A 23,745-nucleotide genomic window follows, 5' to 3' on the forward strand; every position below is an offset into this window, starting at 1 on the left:
ACACGACGGGCATTTCCGCTACGATGTGTAATGGCCGTTATTTTCATTTGTAACGCTTCGTCATCGAAATTACCCGTCATCTCTCGAATGTGTCGGTGACATTAATATCCATGACAGTCATTTGACCATTAATCAAGATTATGGACCTCCAAGTCCGGATGATCTTTCATGGATTTTATTTCACACCTTGGGTGATTTATTGTAGTAAAATACAATGAGATAAAATAAAGATGATTTTTCCACTCAAACTACGCATAGATATCGTAATTAGTATTAGTGGTGCAAGAAAAAAGAAAGAAAAAAAAAGGAAATACAATAAAAACTTTGCTAGAAATTATAAATATAGACTGACTGTGTGTTGTACTTTGTAACTCACGTTTGACAGATTATAAAGCCAACGTATTTTATTTTAGATGAAACAAAAAAAATCAAAACCAGTAAGTATGTCCATTTCGATTATTTGTTATATTACAATTAGTTTGTGATAAATCTTCCAGACTAAAAGGCACAATTGAGTCATAACTCGCATCCAATCTGATGCTAAAAGAATCATTTCCAAAATATCACCGTGCATGATTAATTAGTGTCATCGATCAAATAACAACTACAAATCATGACACCAATAAGATATTGTAATTAAGCATGAACCTAAAAGAAATTAGACCTATGAACATTTTGCTTGAGTTCGATCCATAGGATTTCGTTTATTACACGTACGATCAAGTACGCACCAACAAGTATCCATCTCAAAAGATTCCTGATTGCAGCACCCAAAAAACGAAAAAAAAAAAAAAAGTTGCTGAAGAGCACCATCCGGATATGCACAGCCGGCGCGGTCTATCCAACTTGTCTAGCTCATCATGCTTCTGAGCTGATGATGGATTTCTACAGAAGAAGCTTCAACTCGCTCCAAAGATAACATGGGAGTATATACCAAATGAGGGCTGCTTTACAGGGGAACCAAAATCGGACAGCTCACTCAGGAACATGTTCAGTCTTATCCATTGCCTTCTTCGCTAGCTCGTATCCAGCAAAATTCATCGCACCAAGAGGAGCAATCCAGAAGAACCTCGGAACCGCTCCCTTGAAAAGGCCCAGAGGACCCTCCTTACGAAGAATGGAGAAAGCCACCATTTGCATCGATACTGGCAAGCCCTGTGGTGCCGTCATCATTCGCGTCTTCATCACATCAAAGGGAGTGGTGACCACAGCTGCAAGCCCACCGGACAAAGCCCCCACTGCGACGGTCTCCCAAGGTGCCAGGTCACGGTTAAGAAGGTTCTGTGCAACCTATCAAAGCAATCAAAATCAAACATGCATATTATGCAGAACAAATTTCAGTCTAAGAACACATTCCTAGAAGTGACCAAAGCGTGATTTTTACCAAGACAACAGCAATCAAGTTCTGAAGTAGTTGGCAAATGAAATTCACGACAAGTTTGTACTATGGTCAGTAATCAAATGAAATTTTAAATATATTAATTCATACAGAAGACTAGTTTAGATGCAAATAATGTAATGAATGATGTATCAGGAGTCCATATGTGAGATCAAGCACTTTGCCTGCAACATCATTGTAAGAGGAAAATTGTTCTATCGAGCAACAATAAGCCACCTTGTAATTCCTCTAGTCAAAGTGTTGGATTGTCTTAAAGGTACTTGAATGTAACAACTAACAGCATGAAAGTGAGTTTCAAATGCTTTTTTTTCTGAAAATTGATATGCACAATATAAGGCCCTAAGCTACTCTTTCGATAAGGTACAACATAAATTGAATCAGAAATACCGTAATTTTGACAACTGCAGCAGCTAATTCTGATCAAGCAAATGGTTAAAAAATATGAAATATCAACCATAATCAAGTTTCAAAAAATAAATTTAGAGATACATCAGCCGACTAGAATCAATCCCTATCATGTTTGCATTAAAGGAAGACCATCAAATACGGGCGAGCAATTAAAAGTACTCAACAAGTCTATATGCTAACCTTTTTGGATTCTGCATATAGGCACATTCCAGCAACATAAAAAGGGACCTCACGGCAAAGTGTGGCACCGGTACCACGAAAGAAACCTTTCAAACCATCTTGATGTAAGGTACCTACAATTGCCTCTCCTACATTATCAAAGATGCCTGCTTGTAGCCGCTGCTTCAAAACCTCGCAAGGGATTCGAACTGCTGTTCCCAAGATTGTGCTGCAAAAGGATGCCATAGATTGCACCTACATACGAATAAGTTCTATTTTCTAAGTCTGCATTAGCAAGTTTATCCTTGATGGATGTTTTTTCTACAAGAAACAAGAATTATTGTTTCAATCAAAATACTGGGAGTGAGATTTAATGCAATTTCTTATTGTAATACTAATACATAGGTGAGAAGGGACAAACAAAGGACCAATGCAAGTGGCCTCATAAAAATAAGTTTTTGGCTGAATCTAATCCTCATAAGAAAGAAAAAGAATATGTAAATATCCATATTACCTGAAGCTCTTGGAGTGTTGGTGCAACATTTATTAGCACAAGCTTGCTTGCTTCAAAGATACCAGTCCTCAATCCATGGCTGTAAAGAAAAATAAAGATAATTTGTCTTCAATCACAATTAACACACAAGAAAAAACCTCCAACCTTGAAAACTGCCCAAGGATTGCTGGTATTGAACCCCTGTATAATCCACGAAGTCCAATTTCTGGAAGCTTTGACACGAGCTCTGGGAATGAAAGGGTTGATGCTTGTACACGTGTCTGATAAAGTACAAATATAAAACAAGTACAATAAATTACATGATAGAAGTAGTGGTAAATTAGAATCAAACAAATGGCATTGAAGATAAATACTTGATCTCGTGATCATATTGTGGTGGAAAAGCTTGCTAATTCTTTTAGATTCTCTTGCTCATAAAATAATTACTTCATGAAGTACTTTAAAAAATACCACTTGCTGAATTCATTAATAAGTGTGGAATGTACCAATAATCCAATTGGCATGGTAAGTATGCTTTCCCAATGGGTGATTAGGTGCATGATCCGAAACCAAAGTTCAGCCGCACATTTTCAAGGTATCTCTATGTGAGCATGACAATCAAATGAACAAACTATACGGATAATCTGTGGATCTTTTTTTGCATAATAATGCCATGTCTTGTATGAAGTATATATTCAATTTGAAACCTCATGCTAAAAATCTTTCTTCCTTTTTTATGCAACCTTAAGCATAACAGATATAAGTTAATCTGTACAGGTTAATTTATTTTGACTTCTTTAAAGTGTGCTTTACATGGTGGTGTATGCTTCTACTTTCTGCAAAGTGACGAGGCAAACCACTCAGCTGGAATTAAAAAAAAAAAAGAAAAAAAAAACAAAAGAAGGAACATAAAAGAAGTGATAACCCAAGCTGCTTTGTTGATGCAAAAAACATCTTATCAGCTCCCTCAGTGAGAAAAGGCTCCCAACAAGCTGATGTCTGGTAGCATTCATGTCTCAAGTATCTCCATTAAAACATACAAATCAAGAGCTATTGATCTATTTCTGTTGGGCTTCCAAGATGACAAAAAGCTTCCATGTGGGCAGAAGTTACACCAAATTCCTACCAAGATGTTTCTGCTTCACCTTTCAACAACTTTCCTGTTGAATTTAATTACATAGGAAACTTTATCCAAAGTTTTATTTGATTCCAAAAATTGTTACAGCTTTCTATCAAGAACCCCATACATGCAGCCAATCCCCTATATCTAGAACCTTACAGCTTTTATATGCGGTTGGCAACAGGATTTTCCTTTTTAACAGAAAGTAGAAGTATACGCCACTTATGTTAAACAGACTTTAAAGAAATTTAAAAAAATTAATGTAGCCAACCCCATCTATCTAGAACCTTACAGCTTCTCCCGACAGAACATGCCACTTTAAATTAGAAGCATATGATTCAAATCATTTTTCATCAATCAAATATGGAACTCAGTGTAGGTAGTAATTTTGCCAACATAATCATGACAATGGGAATGTTGCTAGAAGAAGAAACAAGAAGAATGACATTTTTCTCAAATGGGTCCATGATGTGAACTTCTATAAGTACTTAATCTATCACCAAGTATCATTTCCAGCAGATGATTTAATACAGCAACTTACCACACAAGTTATATTATAATAGCCATAGCCTGACATGCAAAATGACCTAATTGAAGGGAGAAAACTCTTGTTTGATTATCTAGAAAGTAGAAACCCTCTTTTTTTCTGGATAGTAATAGAAATTCAAGCAAACTTGAACCAGAGTAAAAAAACCTGTCAGTTATGAATATCAGCTCTTGTAAATGAAATATGAACAACTTTACTTCAGATCCAATTGACTGAGATCATTCCTCCATATAGTTCAGAGGCATGGATTCAGATAATACCAGCCATGGGTAACACAAAAATACTGATTGGTATGCTAAAAACACAAAAGAAAGAAAACCTCAAGTTAAAAATTTGTAGTATTTAAAAATTTCCTGTATGACAATTTGTTTCTTGAACTAGTTTAAACTGGGCAATTCCAGGAACTGGAGATGGCATGATTTATATTCTAGTAAACTTGTGCTATTAAGTAGGTTGAAACAGTTACCTTCATTGTATCAATAGGATGCATTATAGAAGTAGAAAGTGCACAAGCAAGACCTCCTGCCAAAGCAGACTTTAGAACATTTCCAGTGGATATCTCTACTGGTGGGGGAACAGCTACCACTGTAGCTGCTTCAAACCAGATGTTCCTGCAGATATGAAATTGAGAGCAAAGTCCATCAACCGTGCAACTAGGAACTGACCTTTTGTAAATCACTGCAGAGTAGCAAAACGATAAATTATAGTTTATAAAACTATAAAACTTACCTTTTCATATAAACCGACCTTGTTCAGATCAAGGTTCGCAATACCGTACCGTACCGGAGTTTCGACCTGGGCTCGGTATCGGTACGGTACAGTATACCGCTCGGTACACCCAGGTGTACCGAGCGGTATATTCAGGCGTGCCGAGCACTGTAGCAGTGCTATAGTGATACAATACTGATACAGTACCGGACCGGTAACAGGCGGTCCGCGTACCGGAAGCCTGTCGGACCGGTACTGCAAACCATGGTTCAGATTATAAATATGATTACACATAAAGTCTATCAATCAGGTAACCAAACACAGAGATTTGAATTAAATGATCATGCAACAAAATGAGTTCGAGGAATTTGCCTCATATAATTATCATATATCAAGAGTTTCCAAGATTGAAACTATGAACTTAGGAACACGTTGCCCTTTATGTTGGTAATGCTTCTACAAGTACAAGAATTTAGTTCCTCATAATTTTGCCTTTGCATCTTCCCAAGTGTCCAAATTAACAAAGCATTGGCTAGTACAATCTGGATTCTTACATCTATCACAATGCATCCACAAAGGGAACTTATTGATACCTTTGATCTTGGACAAAAAAAATTCAGTTGAGAGACGCGGATTTTTTCGCCTTCAAACTCTAGAACTACCAAAATTCTGCATAGCATATGGAAATAATTGTCACATATAGTTCATAAATTCTCTGCTACCAGTTCTCGTATTTCTTTTTTCTTCCTGCCATCAGGCATGGCATACAATGCCAGCGAGCCAAATCATATCAAAACAGTACATTACTCCCCTCTACTGGGTTTTTTGCGTCTACTCCAAAGAAATTTAACTATGAACTTCAAAATCAACGAAAATCAATTACTGGCCTTTTTGAATTGAATGGCAAGACCAAAATGAAAGAATCTTAGATGTCTGTAACATCCTGAATAAATATGTAATCATTCAGCAAGTAAAGAATTATAGATGCCTGTAAAATCCTAAATAAATGTATTAAAATTCAGCAAGTTACTAAGTTAAAAGACTTCTGTTATATTAATAGATACGTTTTTGAAAGACGTGATAAATTAAAAGTATTTCTTAGACAGTCAGAGGCATTCAAGTTCTAAAGGTATCATAAACAAATAGAGTAGCTCAACTGCTCAAGGCTATTGGTTGTGTCAAGAAAAATCACGTCATGGAAGATGAAGAAGAAAATCTCAGAGGTGATAAAATTCAGCAAAATGAAGACATCACACAACAATACAGAAAACGAAACATGGGATAATCACCTGACATTAACAGCCGAAATATTGACTCAAAGAACATGATATGGATGTCCTATCTAGAAGCTAGTATCTGCACAAACATCTGTATTAAGTTTGAGTCTTCATATGATTGTTAACTGTGCCATACCTAGGATCATCTTCAAGCCTTTCTGAAGGAAGCAACAGCATGAAGTTGCGGAAATGACTATATGAAATTGATCCCTCACTGTCTACATTGAGAGAGCGCATCATAGCAATGGCATTATCTTCACTAGCAGGAAGACCTGCACTTCTTAGTGATGTCAAAATCTGGTTCTTTTGGAGTGTTCCAGACTTGCTAAGACAAAGGGTTGTGTAAGCTCGAAGAATTTTTGGCTCCTTCTGCTCCATCAAGGACAAAAACTGTTTCCACCCAATTGACTTTGCAAACAAGTAGCTTCTTGTACGCCGCAAAAAATCCTTGGCGTACCTCCTTGGCAAGTTTCTCTTTCTCATTGCAATTTCAAGGTCTTCGAGGTTGAGCTGACCATCACCATCTCTATCCAACTCCTCAAAAAACCGCCTTCCTGCAGTAAAAAGAAGGAAGAGACATGAAACCCAGATGCTGCTTAAATCTCACAGAATATCTAAACCAACTAATAGCCTGTAATTATGACCATGAAAACAATATATTTTCACAAGTCTTCGAGGTTGTCAACAAATATACACTAACATAAAATTATTAGCAAAGATAATCTTCACAGGTTGAATCAGGAAAGCAATTGCAATATATATGCTAAAAGATATTTTAGTATCAATAGGGCTAAGTCCTATTCTTAGCCAACTTGGCCTGCAACCCAAAAAGAGGACAATCAAGAAAGAAACAGCAGTTTGATCCAACTAGAAATCAAATGACAACTAACCACTGGGAACTATTCAAAGCACAAAAATGTAGCAGGAAATAAAAGAAAGAAAAAATAGAGAAATACGATAAATTAGGAAAGCTATTAGGGAACTGGAAGAAACCTAATATACTTAGCGTATGGGTACTTCAGCTCATAAAAAGACGTGTAAGCCTCTTATAACATCAAAGACTGTTCCTTTTTCTTTTCTTTATTACAGAATATTAAGTTATCTTTTTAGTTTGATTAATCTCTTAGAAGTCTATATCTCTCAGTAGAGAAGTAGCAGATAGGGGTGTCATTCCTAATGGCTTAACAGACTCTTCAAACTGGTAGACACCTGCTGACAAGTGCTAGATGGATTACAGTTGGCATAACAAATTTGTAGGAATTTATCTTGTACATTCAACTACATGTCTCTTTCTCTCTCTTGCTATCAAGACCATATGGTGCTTTAACAGACAATATTATCATGCTTAGAGGAGATAGCTTTATTAACAAGTTCAACCTCTAAATTATCTATAGCTTCGTAAATCAGTAAGAACCGTCCTTTAAATTCAACTGCACAATGTCTAGGTGATATTTTCCTTATGAAGTTTTTCACACGTGAAATATTGACAGACAAATTTATCAAGATTACCAGAAACACTTAATCGGGCATGTATCATGGGAATTGCACTTAAGAGTGTATTGGTTACTTTTGTACCAACCCAATGTCCTCATGAGCAGGAAATTCAATGAACATGCTTTTAAAGTCACACATATATAAACTTTTAAATTTGTAGCTATCAGGGATTGTTCGAAAAAGTTTAATTTCTTGTTAAAGGTTGGCCAAATTGAAGAACTTTATTATGGTGCATATCATTTTGTGTGGAAACCCACCAGAGCAGGTTGCACAAGAATAAGATAATAAAATTGAGGCATCGGTTCCATGATATGATAAAAAAACACAGTCCAACTGTGAGTCTGTGACCACTAAAATGGTTATATGGTCAAATAAGAAATACTTATCTTAGTATTTACCTTCGACCTCAGCATAACGGAAGAAGTCCTGAACTGAGAACAATTTCTTCTTGTCAGGATAGTCAGTTGCAGACCTCCCCAGCTGGGGGATGAACTCGATCAACTCGGTCAAAGAAACAGTGGAAAGTGTTGATTTTAAGCGCTCAACATTTGACAATGGAATGTTCAATAATCCACTGGCAATATTCTGTGGGGGGCTACTGGCAGTGTCTTCCTTATCACCACTGTTGGCATGATTCTCGTCCTCGGCTTTTGCGGATGGTGTGTCTTCCACGAAGTTAGCTGGTGCCCCTCCAACCCTTGCAAAACTCAGATTCGAAAGGAATCCATCAAAATCTGCCTTCTTTCCATTAATTAACCCGTTGATCATCTTCAAGTGCTCAAATTGTGGAGCCCCGGAAGACTTGGAAGCCACTGGCTGATTACATATCTGAGGGCTGCTGCCCTGGCAAGGCAAATTCAACATTTGAAGATTCTGAACCAAACTTTCCAATGCGATGCAAAGAATCAATTCGAGGGGCAACATTTCTCTGTCAGCCGAAGACGTTTTCTTGGATTTGTCCCAGAACACAATCTTGTATGGAGCTCTCTCGGAAGGTTTCCCATGCCAAGGCTCAGAGACGAAGTCATCGTCATGGCATTGGTCCCCAAAGCACTTCCTAAATGATTTAAGTGGCCTTGGAAATGCCTGCACGAAGCTGTTGAGCATGATCGACCAAGTGACCGCAAAGGGCGAGCAATCCACACAAGATCCATTCTTTTCCTCTTCGTCTCTACCTGTCTTGGATGAATTCCCTTCCCGGCCACGGACGCTGCCCCCGCGGGAAGCGTTTGGAAACAAAGCACCGAGAAGGCCCTGAATTGGGCTTCTTTTCCGCTCCTCGGAAGTCACAACCGTAGCCACCACATCATGGCCCGACTTCCTCTTCATCGATCCATGGCTTCTCTTCGGAGACTCCACATTATTGGATCTGTCCGTCGAGTTCAGCCAATGGGACTCCAGATCCTTGGCGGCGCGAAGGAACCCAGACTCCAGCGGGGAGAGCGCATCCCTGAAGGCATGGAGGATAGCCTCCACCGGATCCTGGCCGGAGACCATGCAGAGAGAGCCTCGTGGGTGATCCGATGCTAGGGTTTCCGCCGCCGCTGCCAAGGCGATCCTCGCGACCCGCTAAGGCCCGATGCTTCTCCAAGTGGCATCAATCTCCGAAACAGGGATCGAAGCCAAGCTAGGGCCTCCGCTCCAGGAACAACAGCTGAGACGAGGTCGGAAATGGCAGAGGGACGCTGAGGACAAGACGAGGCGAGGCGAGTTGATAGACGGAGATCAAGAGAATGGAGCAATATTCCACTGCTCGTTAAATCCACCGCGCACGAGGACCATGGCGGGGCCCACCGGTGTTAACGTGATTTTATCCATTCATGTTGGGTTGGGGCTTCAGTGGGTCTGCATTCCGGTCTCTCTTTGGTGGGAATGTGGTGTATGGATAACGCCTGCGAAAGCTGACGACGGAGCCGAGCAGGCCGAGGACGGGTTGTGTGGTGACGTGTCTCGTCTCGTCGGCTGATACGGCGTAGTACATCGACATCCCATGGCAGAATTATCATCGATAGTTGACACAGATAAGCAATGCTTGGATACATCATGTCGTATCTATCATATATTTTGTTAGCTTAACACATCCATCAAATAAGACGTTTAATAATCATAACGATAAGACAATTAATTATTACGAAGGCAATAGGCCTCACATACGTGAATTGTTCCACCGACCTTTCGTGATTCCCAAGTATGTCTTCGTTGTTGTTCGATCGAGATTAATACTTTCGTATAATAAATCGTCTCGCGAGTTAACTCCCACATCATGTGTTTTTTTAAGTCAAATAATTTTGACTTAAACATGGGATGGATGTTTATCGATCGAACGTACTCCTAATACAATTTTATAGGACCATCCTCGAATCTATTGTGACCTCACCCCACGTATTCAACAACGATCACATCGACGATGAGCATTCGCGTCGCACGAATCTTGAGGTTTGGATATCGAGATCTACTGCTGTTGTCTTGACTTGTTCCCTCTTCCTTTTCTTTTTTTCCGTATTAAATAAAACATATTATGGCTAACGGCATCAGTCGGATCTCTTCTCTCTCCCGCGAATTGGGTTCCATGTTTGGTCCTCAGCGCGGTCAAATGTGTCCTCACCCACCCGCCGCTCCCGGCGGAGCCACCCGTGCTCGTTGCCCGAAAAAGGTGCCTTTGTTTCTCCTTCCTTCCTTCCTTCCTTTGCTTTTGTGTCCCGGCAAAAGATATCCTCTTCGTGCCGACCCGCGTCCCTTGCTGGGATTTCGATCTCTCCCGGAAGGTCTTTCGAGTCTTTCCGGGGGCCCATCCGATCAAACCTCGACGCTTTGATGATCCGAAGTTTGTACAGAGCTTTCTGTTCCGCATTGGAGTTGGATTGAATCTGTTGGAAGATTTCAGGGCTCGGGTGCTGGAAAGTCTTCGATATATGTCGCCAATTGGATAATTACACATGCCTTTTCGGAGAATGTCACCGATTCGTTGATGGTGTTGTCTTAAACTTTGCTCGGGGATTTGTTGCGGTGGAGGAGAATCGAGAGTGGTGTTCTGAGAAATGAGTTGTTTTCCATGTTTCTCGAGGAGGCACTCCTCGAGAGAGGAAAGTAGTCTGGTCGCAGGTGTCGCCAAGGATAATGAGCTAACCAAAATGCCTGGTGAGCTTTGTCCTTGTTTAAGAGCATACCGCTATTGATGCATGTTAACGTGATTCTTGATTCTAGCAAATGATTGTGCAAAAAGAGAAGAAGAAAAAAAAAAAGAAAAGCTTTGTCAATCTTCTTTTAATTTTTTTTTGTCAAATAGTTCCAGAATGGTATAATATTGACATGATTAACTGAGAACATAACCATATTTTCATCACAGTATGATGAAAAGCTGTCTGGTATCAGAACATTGATATCCTCCTTACTAGTGCTGCTAGATGCATATAGATGCCAAAGAGCTGCATCAGCTTTTGGGAAGGCTCCAAAGCTTTGCCTTAACAGATGACTCTGGTGATGACAAGCAATTGCTTGTTAATGCTGGATCAGAAAATGCAAAGCTAGGTCGGTCAGAGTCACTTCGAGTCAGCCTGTCAGTTGAAGGTTATTAGCCTAATTCTTACCTTTATTAACCTTCCACTAATAAAACCAAATCAAACTTTAAATCCATCGAATGTTATTGGATGTAGGAAAGCAAAACTTTCTTTTCCTCTTGAGAGACATTTGTTCTGTAATCTCTCTAGTACTTGGGGACAATCTGCCTATCCGAGTGAATTGTCTGTCAAAATCGCTTGCCTAGCATGACATTATTAGTGAACACACACTTTGGGGGGTTATGCAGCCAAGAACACAACATCAGTCAGTCAGATACTACTTCTCCTGGCATTACTCTCTTATAGCTTTACTTGGATCATTTCACCATGCAGAGTATCCAACTCAGGAAGCCTCCACTGAAACAACCCAAAATGATGCTGGAAATGGAAATATTGCAGCACAAACATTCACATTCCGTGAGCTTGCTTTGGCTACAAAGAATTTTCGACCTGAATGCCTTCTGGGTGAAGGAGGGTTTGGTAGAGTTTACAAGGGTCGTGTTGAGAAATCCGGACAGGTAATGAAGTCTATCTTTCAGTGTATGAACTTTTTCTTGGCCTTTTTAAGATAACTCTTATCGAGTTGTATGACTTTTTCTCATAAGATTCTAATTCTTTTGGAAGTTAGATTGTAGCTGTTAAACAGCTCGACAGGAATGGCTTCCAAGGCAACAAAGAATTTCTTGTTGAAGTTTTGATGCTCAGTCTGCTCCATCATCAAAATCTAGTCAAGCTTATCGGATACTGTGCTGATGGTGATCAAAGACTTTTGGTCTACGAGTATATGCCTATGGGCTCCTTAGAAGACCATTTGCTTGGTACTGTCATTTGAGTAGCTTGGTTTATATCTTCCATCCATGCATGCATATAGTTGAGTTGTGGCATGTTGGACCTAATCACATATTTCATGTATTTGATTTTTCTTTTCATGAATTGAGCTTTTAGGAAGATTTATTCTAGTGTCCTGCCCTCTTCTATTCTATTATAATTCTTAGCAGGTCTAGGAAAATTTCACCATGTGTCGTAGGTTAAGGTAGCATAAACTGGTAACTTCTGAGGAAGTTCTTTCCTGTTATATTTGATTTATAAAGGAACTAATCCTACACCAAAACTTTTAGGAGTCTTCTTAACTTCAAAATTGACTCCATAGACTACTCGATATTGGTGCAAAAAGACTAGATACTTTTAAAATGACCTGCTCATCAGACTTCAATTATTTGCTGTGACTTCAAATAATAATTCTGCATAGTTAGAAAACCAGTAACAGTTTTTCAACCTTGCTTGTTCTTTTTACAGCTGCTAACACTCTGCTTTTGCTTGTTCTTTTTACAAGGACATGTGGGAAAAAAAAAAAGTAACAACTGTTTGAATTTGAAAAAATAAATCTTGATTACTCGGGGAATAATGAGAATATTTTTCTGATTCCAGACATCTCACCTGATCAGAAACCCCTCAGCTGGTATACTAGGATGAAGATAGCTTATGGTGCTGCTCAAGGTCTAGAGTATTTGCATGAGAAGGCCAACCCGCCTGTGATCTACCGTGATCTTAAGTCATCTAATATTCTACTTGACAAAGATTTCAATGCAAAGCTCTCGGATTTCGGACTTGCAAAGCTAGGTCCTATGGGGGATAATGTCCATGTTTCTTCCAGGGTGATGGGTACATATGGCTACTGTGCACCCGAGTATGCAAGAACAGGTCATCTGACCTTGAAGTCGGACATATACAGCTTCGGAGTTGTTATGCTTGAGTTGATCACAGGAAGGAGGGTCATCGACACGTCAAGGCCAACAGACGATCAGAATCTCGTCACTTGGGTATGAAATTATCAAGTCTTATCTTTTCTTGATGAAACTTGTTGTAGCTGATACGCATGGAAATCTTTGGAATCATCAAGTATCACATATATCATTGCTTCCTATCATGTTCATTGTTTAGATTATCCATCTCTTTACATAAACCAACTTGTCTTCTTGACAGGCAATGCCGATGTTCAGAGATCAGAAGAGGTTCCCTGAGCTAGTCGATCCACTTTTACGGGGGGATTATCCAGCAAAAGGCTTGAGCCAAGCAATTGCCGTTGCTGCAATGTGCCTCCAAGAAGAGGCCTCGGTTCGCCCGTTAATGACTGACGTCGTTATGTCACTGAGCTTCCTAACAACAGCATAGTCAGCTTAGCCCTACTTCATCTTCCAACTTCCCATGAACAGCAGAGAGCGCATATATTGGTCTGGTCGAAGCAGATGAGAAGGGTGCTGAGGGTTGCAGCTCTCGAGCTGTGGAGGCCGTGGCATCATTCCAGCTCAAGACATTAATGGGGATCCTAAAATGGAAGTGAGTCATTATGTATCCTATATACGGAGCTTGTTGCCTCTCTGATCGTGTCTCGTTCATCTTAGAACATGATCACAATGATCAGAGACACAGCAGCGGCATGTTGAGTATGATCATAGGGTATGTGTGAAAACCAGGACTCCTTTTTGTTCTTGCATCCAAGTATGAAGCATACATGTTCTCTGAACAAGGCAGCTTTTACCAGCTGTCTATATAAATCCATGAAGGCACTTGTTTTAGACTTTGTTTCATTTCCTGGACTTGCAAATTCATTGTGCATACAAACTTGCTAAAGCAGTGAATGCTTCTTTAATCTGTCAAGAACATTTGATGTTATTGTTTCAGCAATTATCATGTCAATAGGTAGAAGCAGTGGAACAATCTATATTGCAACAGTAGATGTCCAATAAATCTTTGAGCAAGGACAATTTATTTATGCAGATAGTAAATTGTCTGAAATGTCTGCTTCCTTTATATCTTTTGATCGAACAATGACTGCTTCAATGTGTCATGGAAAGCTTCATGTGGAACAACGCTCTTAGTCCACAGCTTATCATCAGTATCAGCTAAAGATTATAACACAAACAAGCTTGATAAATGGCATGATGTGCGAACATGAGTATTAGCTAAAGATGGTTCGTTAGGTCACGCTTTGATTAGCTGACGCTCGGATGGATCATATGGCCTTCAATGATTCCACCTGCGTCTTCCCCGTCGGCCCATTCTTCCTGACGTGCATGCGGTACTCGTCGAAGGTCGTCGCCTGGTAGAGCGGCGGCCTCTGCGGCGTCACGAGCTGGCCGACCGGCGCGATCGGCCAGTCGCTCCGCGGATTGTAGAAGAAGGCGAGCGACAGTCTCTCCTGCGCTGCATTCACTGTCACTCGATGTTCCACGCTCTTGTACTTTGCGTTACTCAAAATCTGTAGCATTAACACAAGAAATATAAGATTGATATATATATATATATATATATATATATATATATATATATATATATATATATTAACCCACGTATGGTTGGAACAAGTGGCAGAAGACACAAGCTGGGTGGTGAGATGGGTCAACGGAATCATAAAGTAACTCTCACAAGGAACACCGCAAGAGGAAGGTTGTCAGAGTGAACGAGGAAGGTTGCGGAGGGAAGACAACTTTGCAGACAAGCGTCGTCTCACAGGACATGGTTGAGATATGCTTGCATGTGACTCCAGTTTCCCTGGACGACGTAAAGATCCGCGGGAACAAAACGGCTAAAACTTTGACCTCGAGGAATCGCCGAGAGAGAGAGAGAGAGAGAGCGAGAGCGAGAGCACCTGAATCTGGTCGCCGATGTTGACGATGAAAGCGCCGGCGACGGGCTGGACGGTCACCCAATCGTCGCCTCTCCGAACTTGGAGGCCCTTGACGCAGTCGTCAGCCAGGAGGGCGGTGAGGCCGCCCGGGTCGGAGTGCGGGGAGAGGCCGAGGGTGAGCTCCGGCTGCGGGCACCTCGGATAGTAGTTCACGCGGAGGCAGGCGCCTACGTCGTCGCCTCCGAAGGCGGCCTGCAGTTGATCCACGTCCAAGCCCAGGCTTATGGATAGCACCTTCATCAGCGTCCCACACAGCTTCACCATCTCGTCTCCGTACTCCTGCACCGTCTGCCTGTTCCATCACAATCATGCACGTCCATTGTAAATATAGGTCCATATAATTGGGCTTATTCCGTTCTTACTGTCCTGTCATATGAGTTATTGCGTTTGATATGCACCTGCAAGAAGAAGGCAGGGCAGGCCATTTGTCTTGGTTCTTGATGGACTCGGGGAGGAGGTGGAGGTAGAAGTAGTCACCCCAATCCAAGATGGCACCTTTTTCGACGCCGACGCGGCTGCCGTAGCCTTCGTAAGTCCTGGGGTTGTTGGCGTACGCTTGCTTCTCCGCCATGGGGAGGCGGAAGAAGTCTCGCCATACCTCCCGGACCTTCCTGACCAGGTCCGGGCTCACCCCGTGGTTCACCACCTGGAAGAATCCCCAGGAGCAGCACGCGTCCGCCACGGCGCAGATGGTGGCGCGGCATTCAGCCGCGCCCTCCGCCAGCCCTCCCAGGTCGATCACCGGGATGTGGGGCGTGGCGACGCCTTTGTCCGACGACGGGCGCTCGGACGGCGGCTTAATGTACAGGTCTGGAATCGTCGTCAGAGCGCTGTCCGACAAGGCCTGGACATGAACAACCGGTTCTGGCCATTCCTGAAGGCAGTCCATGAGCTTACTGCAACTCCAAGCTCCAGAAGCAGAGACGATGACAACCCCAACAACAACGGTATCACAGTAGGCGAACTTGTTTGTTTGGCCACAACCATAAGCGTCATCTGGGGGTGCGTATATATAGACGAGGATGGAGAGGGTGAACCGAAGGGAGAGTAGAAATGCCGTGAAAGAGAGGGATTAGTGGTGATGGAGACGGTGTAACGTTTGGCTTGTAATGCTGCGAAAGAGACGCAGAATCAAATGTGTTTAAAATTGCATGCATAAGCGTTGTCGCGATTCATAAATTAAGGAGAGATAATCCAGTTGAGGTCGGCCAGATTAGAGCCGATTGGTGTTTTGCTTTGAGCGTATCAACAATTTCGCAAATCATAATGCACGATGAAACACTATCATTCATCGTCCTTTGATTGGGTTGACACACACACACACACACAAACACATCATCCACCACCGAGTCATTCGTCTTCGTTGGACATAAACAAAAACACGCAAATCTAATTCAAGCCACAAAAATGATTAATCTCGCTAATTGTCACCGAAAATTAATCTTAGTTGATTCTTCCCTCGGTGTCTGATATAATATTACGGTCATTCATCTTCTCCAACACGTGTAAGTAGCAGATTCATTGCATCTACAACACCAAGGGAGAGTACGGTCAAAGCTTCGCTTCCTGAGATAGGCATCAACTTGCCCATCGATGGTTATCTTTCTGCAAAGCAACGTGTTCTTGATGCGTGTCATTGCGAATGCGGCCGCGCGCGGCGCCAGTGGCAGTGGCCGACAGCCATGGCCAGAGCATTGGTGTGAGAACTCACTCTTCCCGTCACTTCCTCACACCTTTCTCCTGTTCTTCTTCTTCCCAAGCGAGTGGCGACTTGAATGTGATGTCGTGAGTGGATATGCATTGAGCCCCTCGGTAGCTTCTTCCTGCTGTCACTTCCACACAGTGCCCTACTAATTAGGGTCGAAAGGGATGAGAGGGAAACGAAAGGCCATGTGTCGGAGCTTATCATCTCTTTGTCACAAAGATAGCAGTGGGGAATTCTAGAAGAACTTCAAATACGAACGCCAGTTGTTTTACCTTTCACTACCGATACATATAATGTAACCGTGCAGCTCGTTGATGTCTCAAGTAAACAAATGCAGCGTAGTTTTTGCATCTGCAAAGCAGGACACACTCACGCATGTTACTACTACGATCTGCACGTTGTGATCAGTAGCTCACAGGATCGACAGGACGTCGCAGAGAGTACGCGGTCCATCTCAATCGGCGTGCCCATCGGTGCTCACAGCTGACACAAGAACATGGCACCATGGCGAGAGAGTCGGTCAGTACGTCGTTTGAACTCGTGAAAGTGGCACTTCAAAAACTCCATGTGACCCATTCCAGTTCTTGAACCTTAAAGCTTCAGCAAACTTTCGACGTTGCCGTTGAATTGAATCGTATTTGCGGCTAAGTCAATTTTGCCTACGCCGTATCGTTGTCCTGGGCGACCACTGCCACTAAGGGAACTCTTCGCCTTCTCTTTCGAGGCCATTGCTCTCTTCGGCGAAGCCCATGGATCATGGCTCAGATCACGGCATGGGAGAGTGCCCCTTCTTTGGGATGCATGTGTGATTACAAAGGACAGCACCATCAATGCTCTCGACCACCACCACCGTAAGAACACCGGGGATGCAATCATTAATTAGCCAGTAAAGTCGATTTCTGGCTCCTCGAGTGTAAATGCGATGTCGATCGAACGTTGGTATTGGATCTCCAGAAAGTACAAATAGTACCATGAATGGGGTGAGGCAGCAAAGTGAGGAGCAAAAGTCAAGGAAAAACCAGTGTGGATCTGCGTGTTGGAGCCTCACACAAAGAAAAAGATGGCAATTATTGTTGCTCTGCGGGTTTTTGTTAATCCAACCTCGGAAAAAAGCTTATCAGTATGCTTGTCGTAATCCATTTATGTTCTGCAAAAGCTTGTCGTGACAAGTCGCAATACAAATGCTCAAAACATGCACGACCATCAAAAGTCATTCCACACAGAAACCCTTATCTTATTGACAACCGAAGCATAATTGTTAAAGATGCAACTGCTGATCTTTTAACTAAACGAAATATCCTCAGGATGCAACACAAGCAAACCAGTCTGCTCCACAATACATAAATAAAATACACAAGATACTGGCTTCACCAACCATTCAAATTATAATTTTTTACATGTCCGTCGATGGACGATCCATACGCATCAATGTGGTGTACCGAGTATCAGGTTTGGTGCTTTAGAATGAAAAGTAATATTGCCTAGAACAGCATATATCTCCGTAAATTTCCGAGGCTCAGCTGGTAGGATGTCCTCTTCGGAACCATGGTCATATTACACAAACAAGCCCCATATGGTACAACACTTGCAGCAAACACAACACATCATACCAGACAGCCTCGATTTCACATGGCAACAAGCACGCCTACAAGCAAACCACTGCACATGGAAGTCCGCTAACCAAAATAATCAAAATACAAAAATCATTTTGGGCGTAGGAGTGGACCCATTCTCAACAACAGACACGCAGGGGTTCCATCTGTTCATTCATTGCCCAAGTTTAAGGACCCATCCTTCATTAGTCTGATGCTGAGACTGTTAAATCTTCCTCTTGAGTAGTGCCGTGAAGCCTTTCTCCAATCTGTCCCAGTCTTCATCATTGCCACAAATTCATCGTAGCTGATTCGCCCATCCTGTAAATACAAAAAAATAAAAATAATAAAAAAATAAAACCTAGCTTGTTAGGAAATGGAGAGGCTGAAGATGAGGCGTCCACGGATGGAAGAGATAGCTACCTTGTCAGTATCAACTTCTTGTAAAATGTCGTTTGCAACATCCATGCTATCAGGAGATCCATCTTCTGCTAGTGCCACACGCAGTTCCTCTGGTTCAATAAAGCCATTCCCGTCTTTGTCAAAAAAGGAGAAGGCCCTCCTGATATGCTCATCATTTGCCATTCTTTGTAGATGAAGAGATACAGCTACAAACTCTCCGTAATCTAGGGTCCCTTTTCCATTGGTATCAACCTGTTTGGCAAATTTGAAAGTTCAGATTTTGCAGTATAATTCTCTCTGATGAGATCCAGTCCATATGTTCCGTGAAACTAACTCGGAACTGATTTTTCAAAAAGGTCAATGCCGATCATCACTAAAAACTTTAGAGAGTGTAAGGCAGACCAGACATCAAAGAAAAGCACTGAAATAGATTAACCTTTTTACTTTTGATGCCATTCCACAAATATGAGGCTGAAAATTTTGGGCTTAAAAATATGCGGCTGAACTTCATGCACACATGTAAAATAATAAAATATACTTACAGCTTCAATGAGCATCTGCACTTCAGACTCCATAAGGTGTGAACCAAACTTAGCAAGTCCAGATTTGAGTTCATCATGCGAAACAATGCCATCGTTGTCAGTGTCCATCATCCTAAACATCTCTTTTATGTCTTCAACTTCTTCATTAGACAAGTGATCAGCAATAACCTATTCAAAATAACCAAAATTAAGATATATACAAATGTGAGAAAATCTTATATATTTAAGCTAGACAATGTGGTGCAACGAACCCTCAATGCTTTCCTTTTAAATCTATTCATCCTTGAAAACTGCTTCAGCCTTGACTTGACAACATCACCAAGTGGTACATTCGGAGCTTTTTTAGCATTTTGAAGCCAAGGATGTTCTGCAAGAATATGTGTACATAAGCATCAGTTCAACATATATGTCCAAAAAAGAAGATTGCAATTGAAATTAGTAGACAAGAGTAGGACATCAAGATAGAAAAAAAGACAATTATAGTTAACACATGATCCCAAATTTTCCATAGCATTTTCATCTAGTGTTTTCAGTACTGCCCAATATGATTTGGTACAGGCGGTATCTACCAATCGGATGACCTATCGATACACGGGTAAACATGAGGGTTTGAGCCTGATACCACGCTTGGTATGGGCCTTGTACCGCCCAGTTTAGCACTTGTACCGGACTTACACGTGGTACAAACAGATAAATATGCCAAGATGATTATCTAGGCAAAAAAACAAGATTGCATTCATCTAAGGGGAAAAGCAAAGGAGTGCTAATCCTTCGTAAGTCTAATAATTCTCCCGCCTTTGGAAAACACACTAAACATGGATATTCAGTCATGATAAACTTCTAAAGAATTATTAATTAGATCCTTCCTTTGGATCCAGCTTCCGAACTTTACGACTCATTTATCGGGAGGGAAGGAGTAAGAGGTGGCAATAATGAGTCTTAAAACCTAATTGTAGAGGGCAACAGACCTAAGGGGTCCTAGAATATTAGTGTATGTGCAAGAATTTGTGGAGCTGTCCAAATATGCTCTCTCACCGTGTATAACTTCTCCAACCCAACAGCTTATAAAACAATGGTTTCTTTCAATTTGCAAATTATGCTCGTCAATGACAATGAGAAACAGAGAGCAGGTAAGGTGATGGAGCATAGCTAATATCAAGTTTGTGAACACTATTATGCAATATTCAGTTGACAACACAGGACAATTTGTTGTTGTCATAAGCGAGTTGTGGTTGGTTCTTGCTATGCTAAATTGAATCCTTTAACTTTGGCACAGTTACTATATGACTAGAGAAGCATGAGTTGATGAATGGCAAATAAAATATGTGCCAGATGTTTGACACGGAGATAAATCAAGTCAATGCAGAGCGGTGTCCACTTTAGAGTCTCAACTGAGACAGGAGCGACTTCAGTTCAAGTGGCATTTCACTTTCTAATATATAGCCTTTCCAATAAACTCAGATGCAGGCATCATTTACTGCATGTCAGGACATTCATCATTCCTATGCAAGAAGTGTGTTGTCCTTGCAGAGTGAGTCAGTCTATTTTGTTTCTTCTTCACATTCTTACATCTAACTGAAAAATGAATGAAAATCTTAGTTCCTCAATTCAGGTCAGTCATTTAAGAAACTCAAAGCCAACAAATCTAAGTTGTCATAAGATGAACAAATTGGCAATGAAATTGGATGGAACCACAAATAAGCAAATGACACCAAGATAAATCAGAAGAATCTGATGAATTATCTTGATATTTGCCCAAGCATAATTTAACAAAATCATGTACAAACTGGGCCAATGATTTGAATAGCAACTGACATGAACATGCAATGTACCATACCAAGCACTTGCTTTGCTGTTAACCGAAGCTTGAGGTCAGGTTCCAACATCTGCCGAACCAAATTTTTAGCATTTTCTGAGACACTAGGCCATGGTTCACGCTTGAAATCTATAATCCCACGAAGAATGGCTTGTGCAACTCCCTGTTCGGTTTCTGCAGTTTAGACATGTATTATATTTCTTATCAGACAGAAAATTTACTTGCAGAATTAACAAGAGATAAACAAATGTATTTAAAAGGCAGTAGATTATATATTTGCAGATGTAGCAGAATGAAGTATCTGAAATATAGGTATATTCAACAATACATGGTGGACTCATTAGTAGGAATCTTACCAGCCCAAAATGGGGGAACTCCACATAGGAGGATGTAGAGAATAACTCCCGCACTCCATATGTCAATCTCTGGTCCATAATTCCGCTTTAGAACTTCAGGAGCCATGTAGTACGGGCTTCCAACAATCTCAGAAAACCTTTCACCTGTAACAGAGAAAAAGAATGCAGATTACTTATTGCATGGATTTAAAATCAGAAGAATGTATGCATTTGCATGATGAAAGGAGCACTCATATTTATAGGCATCGGGCACACCTCACAGTAATTTCGCATGTTAAGAAAAGATCATCCAGGACAATAGAGCAAATTAAAATGGAGATCTGATTTTCTTCCAATCTTTTGACTCGAATATATGTTTGGTCCCTATTGAACGTTTGTCTGTTCAACCCTTGTCCTCTTCACAGTCAGACATCCCCTACAGTCCAACAGCATCCTTTACACAATTCTTCACATATACACAACAGTCTTATTTGAACTATTTAAGCATCCAAGATATTAGATTCTTCAAGTGCCAATCAACAAAGTCCAGCCTTCGGGGAACCCGAAGTCAAATTCGTCTTATGAGATATCAAACTGAAATTATCATTGATCGGTTGGATGCATCCATCCTAAAATCATAGATCACATAGCCATAAACTAGGCTATCTAGAGAAATAAGTTGAAGGACAAAAGCCAGAATTGCTATGTTGAAAAGCATGGCGACAGAGAATGTGATAACAAAGGTAAGATTTTCAGGATATATTTATCTTAGAACTAGGACTTATTGGCTGCAGAACAAGTGCAACCATGACGGTGATAATATGCAAGATCAAAGAATACAACACAAACTAGAATGTCAGAGTGACACAAGGAAAAGACACAAGTTATGGTAGCAGTGACACAAGGAACAACCCTTACAAGAGTAATCAACAAAGAATTGCTAGGTTGAAAGTGAAGTTTTGGAAGAGCTTTATTCTGTATTGTAGTTTGAACTTCTTTTCTGTTGTTAACCTATTAGGCATAGGTTCACCATTGCCATGGCATAGGACATGTAATAGCATCAACGAGATATACTGGCAACCTTGAACTTGCCAAATTCAACATAACTACAGATATTTCTTCGACAGAAGCATGTCAAGACCAGGATATACTAAGAAGTTTAAGCGCCAATTAGGATGGCATTCCATCTCTAAACAAACTCAGAAATTTAGTAGCAGGAAGTCTGCAAGAATGGCACAATCGAGCTACTGTAGCACCACAATCAACCAAAAGCAGCGCATACAGATCTGGTGGAGGTGTAGACTCACCAGGCTTAAAGAATATAGACAGCCCGAAGTCGATTGCCTTCAATGGCGAGTTCTCCTTCTTGTTAGCGAACAAAAAGTTCTCCGGCTTGAGGTCACGGTGGATGACGCCATGCCGATGGCACAGCTGCACGACCTCGACGATCGTCTTCATGACGACGGCCGCCGCGCGCTCCGAGTAGTGCCCCCTCGCCACGATGCGATCGAAAAGCTCCCCGCCCTCGCACAGCTCCATCACCAAGTGAACGGCGCCGTCGTCCTCGCACGCCTCCCGCAGGCTCACGATGCTGGGGCTCCTCGGCAGGTGCCGCATTATGGCCACCTCCCGCCGCACGTCCTCCACGTCCACCGCCGTCCGCAGCTTCCGCTTCGAGATCGACTTGCAAGCGAAGAGCTCCCTGGTGTCGCGATCCATGCAGAGGTAGGTGACGCCGAACTCCCCGCGGCCGAGCTCCCGGTCAAGCACGTACCTCTCCTCGACCGCACCCTCAGACTTGGCATCGCTGCTCAGCACCGTCATCCGCTTGGAGTGGCCGCCGCCGCCACCGTTCTGTTGCTGGTGGTGGTCGTCGTCGTGGTCGTGGTTCTTGCCACGGGCGCCGGGGCCGCCATGGTCGTGGCGGGCTCCGGGGAAGTGGGTCTTGACATCCTTCCGGGCCACGGCCGCTGGCGAACGACAGCAGTTGCCCATTCGGGGCTCCGATCCGGCCTCTTTGCTCCCAGAACGCGATCGAACACCGGCGAGATCGCTAGGGTTTCACATAAATTTGGGCGTTTCTTTTGTCTCGGGCAAGCTTTAGATTGGGGCAAGCCGAGAACTTTGTCGGTAAATGGGAAGGGAGCAGTGGGAAGGGCAGGGAAGTCGATCGAGAGAGAGGACCGTTGGGTGTCTCCCCCAACGTTCAAAAGAACCCCCCATAATGATGATGGCAAGTGGAGTTGCATCGATATTTTTTTGACTCGCTCCAAAGGGAAGGTAAGAAGACGAAAGCAGTGTAAAAAGACTGGGGAGGAGCGAAGGCTTCTTTTGCGGGTCAGTCTCTGCCTGCCGGATGCGAACCAACGAAAACAAGGAAAAAGTGTTTGGTGTGTGGTGGCTTTGTATTCGTGTGAGCTCCTCTTGGTTGTTGCTTCTTGCGTGCGCTCGCCTCCGTCTTCGTCTTCCACAAAGCAAGTGTCCCGGAAGAACTCGACCTCTT

At 42.0% G+C, this 23,745-nt stretch overlaps 4 protein-coding genes across 6 annotated transcripts; 1 reads left to right on the forward strand and 3 right to left on the reverse strand.

Moving 5' to 3' along the window:
- Nucleotides 1–614: 614 nt before the first annotated feature.
- On the reverse strand, nucleotides 615–9,345 carry LOC135674846 (uncharacterized). 2 transcript variants are annotated; one of them, XM_065185086.1, is made up of 7 exons: nucleotides 8,004–9,344; nucleotides 6,248–6,665; nucleotides 4,593–4,737; nucleotides 2,625–2,740; nucleotides 2,481–2,559; nucleotides 1,988–2,221; nucleotides 615–1,290 (listed from the first exon to the last, which is right to left on the reverse strand). In XM_065185086.1, exons 1-7 carry the CDS (start codon nucleotides 9,100–9,102, stop codon nucleotides 976–978), a joined length of 2,406 nt encoding a protein of 801 aa, XP_065041158.1. In that variant the 5' UTR covers nucleotides 9,103–9,344; the 3' UTR covers nucleotides 615–975. The 2 variants fall into 2 exon arrangements, with proteins under 2 accessions (XP_065041158.1, XP_065041159.1); XM_065185087.1 differs by lacking the exon at nucleotides 615–1,290 and having other exon boundaries at nucleotides 2,013–2,238; nucleotides 8,004–9,345.
- A 2,156-nt stretch (nucleotides 9,346–11,501) lies between these two features.
- On the forward strand, nucleotides 11,502–13,680 carry LOC135674850 (probable serine/threonine-protein kinase PBL25). The gene is made up of 4 exons (XM_065185093.1): nucleotides 11,502–11,680; nucleotides 11,791–11,980; nucleotides 12,591–12,982; nucleotides 13,146–13,680. Exons 2-4 carry the CDS (start codon nucleotides 11,860–11,862, stop codon nucleotides 13,332–13,334), a joined length of 702 nt encoding a protein of 233 aa, XP_065041165.1. The 5' UTR covers nucleotides 11,502–11,680; nucleotides 11,791–11,859; the 3' UTR covers nucleotides 13,335–13,680.
- Nucleotides 13,681–13,948: 268 nt separating this feature from the next.
- Nucleotides 13,949–15,825, reverse strand: LOC135674849 (jasmonate-induced oxygenase 1-like). 2 transcript variants are annotated; one of them, XM_065185090.1, is made up of 3 exons: nucleotides 15,249–15,825; nucleotides 14,812–15,142; nucleotides 13,949–14,421 (listed from the first exon to the last, which is right to left on the reverse strand). In XM_065185090.1, the coding sequence occupies exons 1-3, from the start codon at nucleotides 15,737–15,739 to the stop codon at nucleotides 14,176–14,178; spliced, it is 1,068 nt and encodes a 355-aa protein (XP_065041162.1). In that variant the 5' UTR covers nucleotides 15,740–15,825; the 3' UTR covers nucleotides 13,949–14,175. The 2 variants fall into 2 exon arrangements, with proteins under 2 accessions (XP_065041162.1, XP_065041164.1); XM_065185092.1 differs by lacking the exon at nucleotides 13,949–14,421 and adding an exon at nucleotides 14,481–14,714.
- A 1,985-nt stretch (nucleotides 15,826–17,810) lies between these two features.
- Nucleotides 17,811–23,717, reverse strand: LOC135674847 (calcium-dependent protein kinase 16-like). The gene is made up of 7 exons (XM_065185088.1): nucleotides 22,550–23,717; nucleotides 21,264–21,407; nucleotides 20,929–21,081; nucleotides 19,343–19,458; nucleotides 19,092–19,259; nucleotides 18,571–18,801; nucleotides 17,811–18,468 (listed from the first exon to the last, which is right to left on the reverse strand). Exons 1-7 carry the CDS (start codon nucleotides 23,235–23,237, stop codon nucleotides 18,319–18,321), a joined length of 1,650 nt encoding a protein of 549 aa, XP_065041160.1. The 5' UTR covers nucleotides 23,238–23,717; the 3' UTR covers nucleotides 17,811–18,318.
- Between the last annotated feature and the right edge of the window lie 28 nt (nucleotides 23,718–23,745).

This window comes from Musa acuminata, chromosome BXJ1-5, assembly GCF_036884655.1.
Source record: "Musa acuminata AAA Group cultivar baxijiao chromosome BXJ1-5, Cavendish_Baxijiao_AAA, whole genome shotgun sequence".
NCBI lineage: Eukaryota > Viridiplantae > Streptophyta > Magnoliopsida > Zingiberales > Musaceae > Musa > Musa acuminata.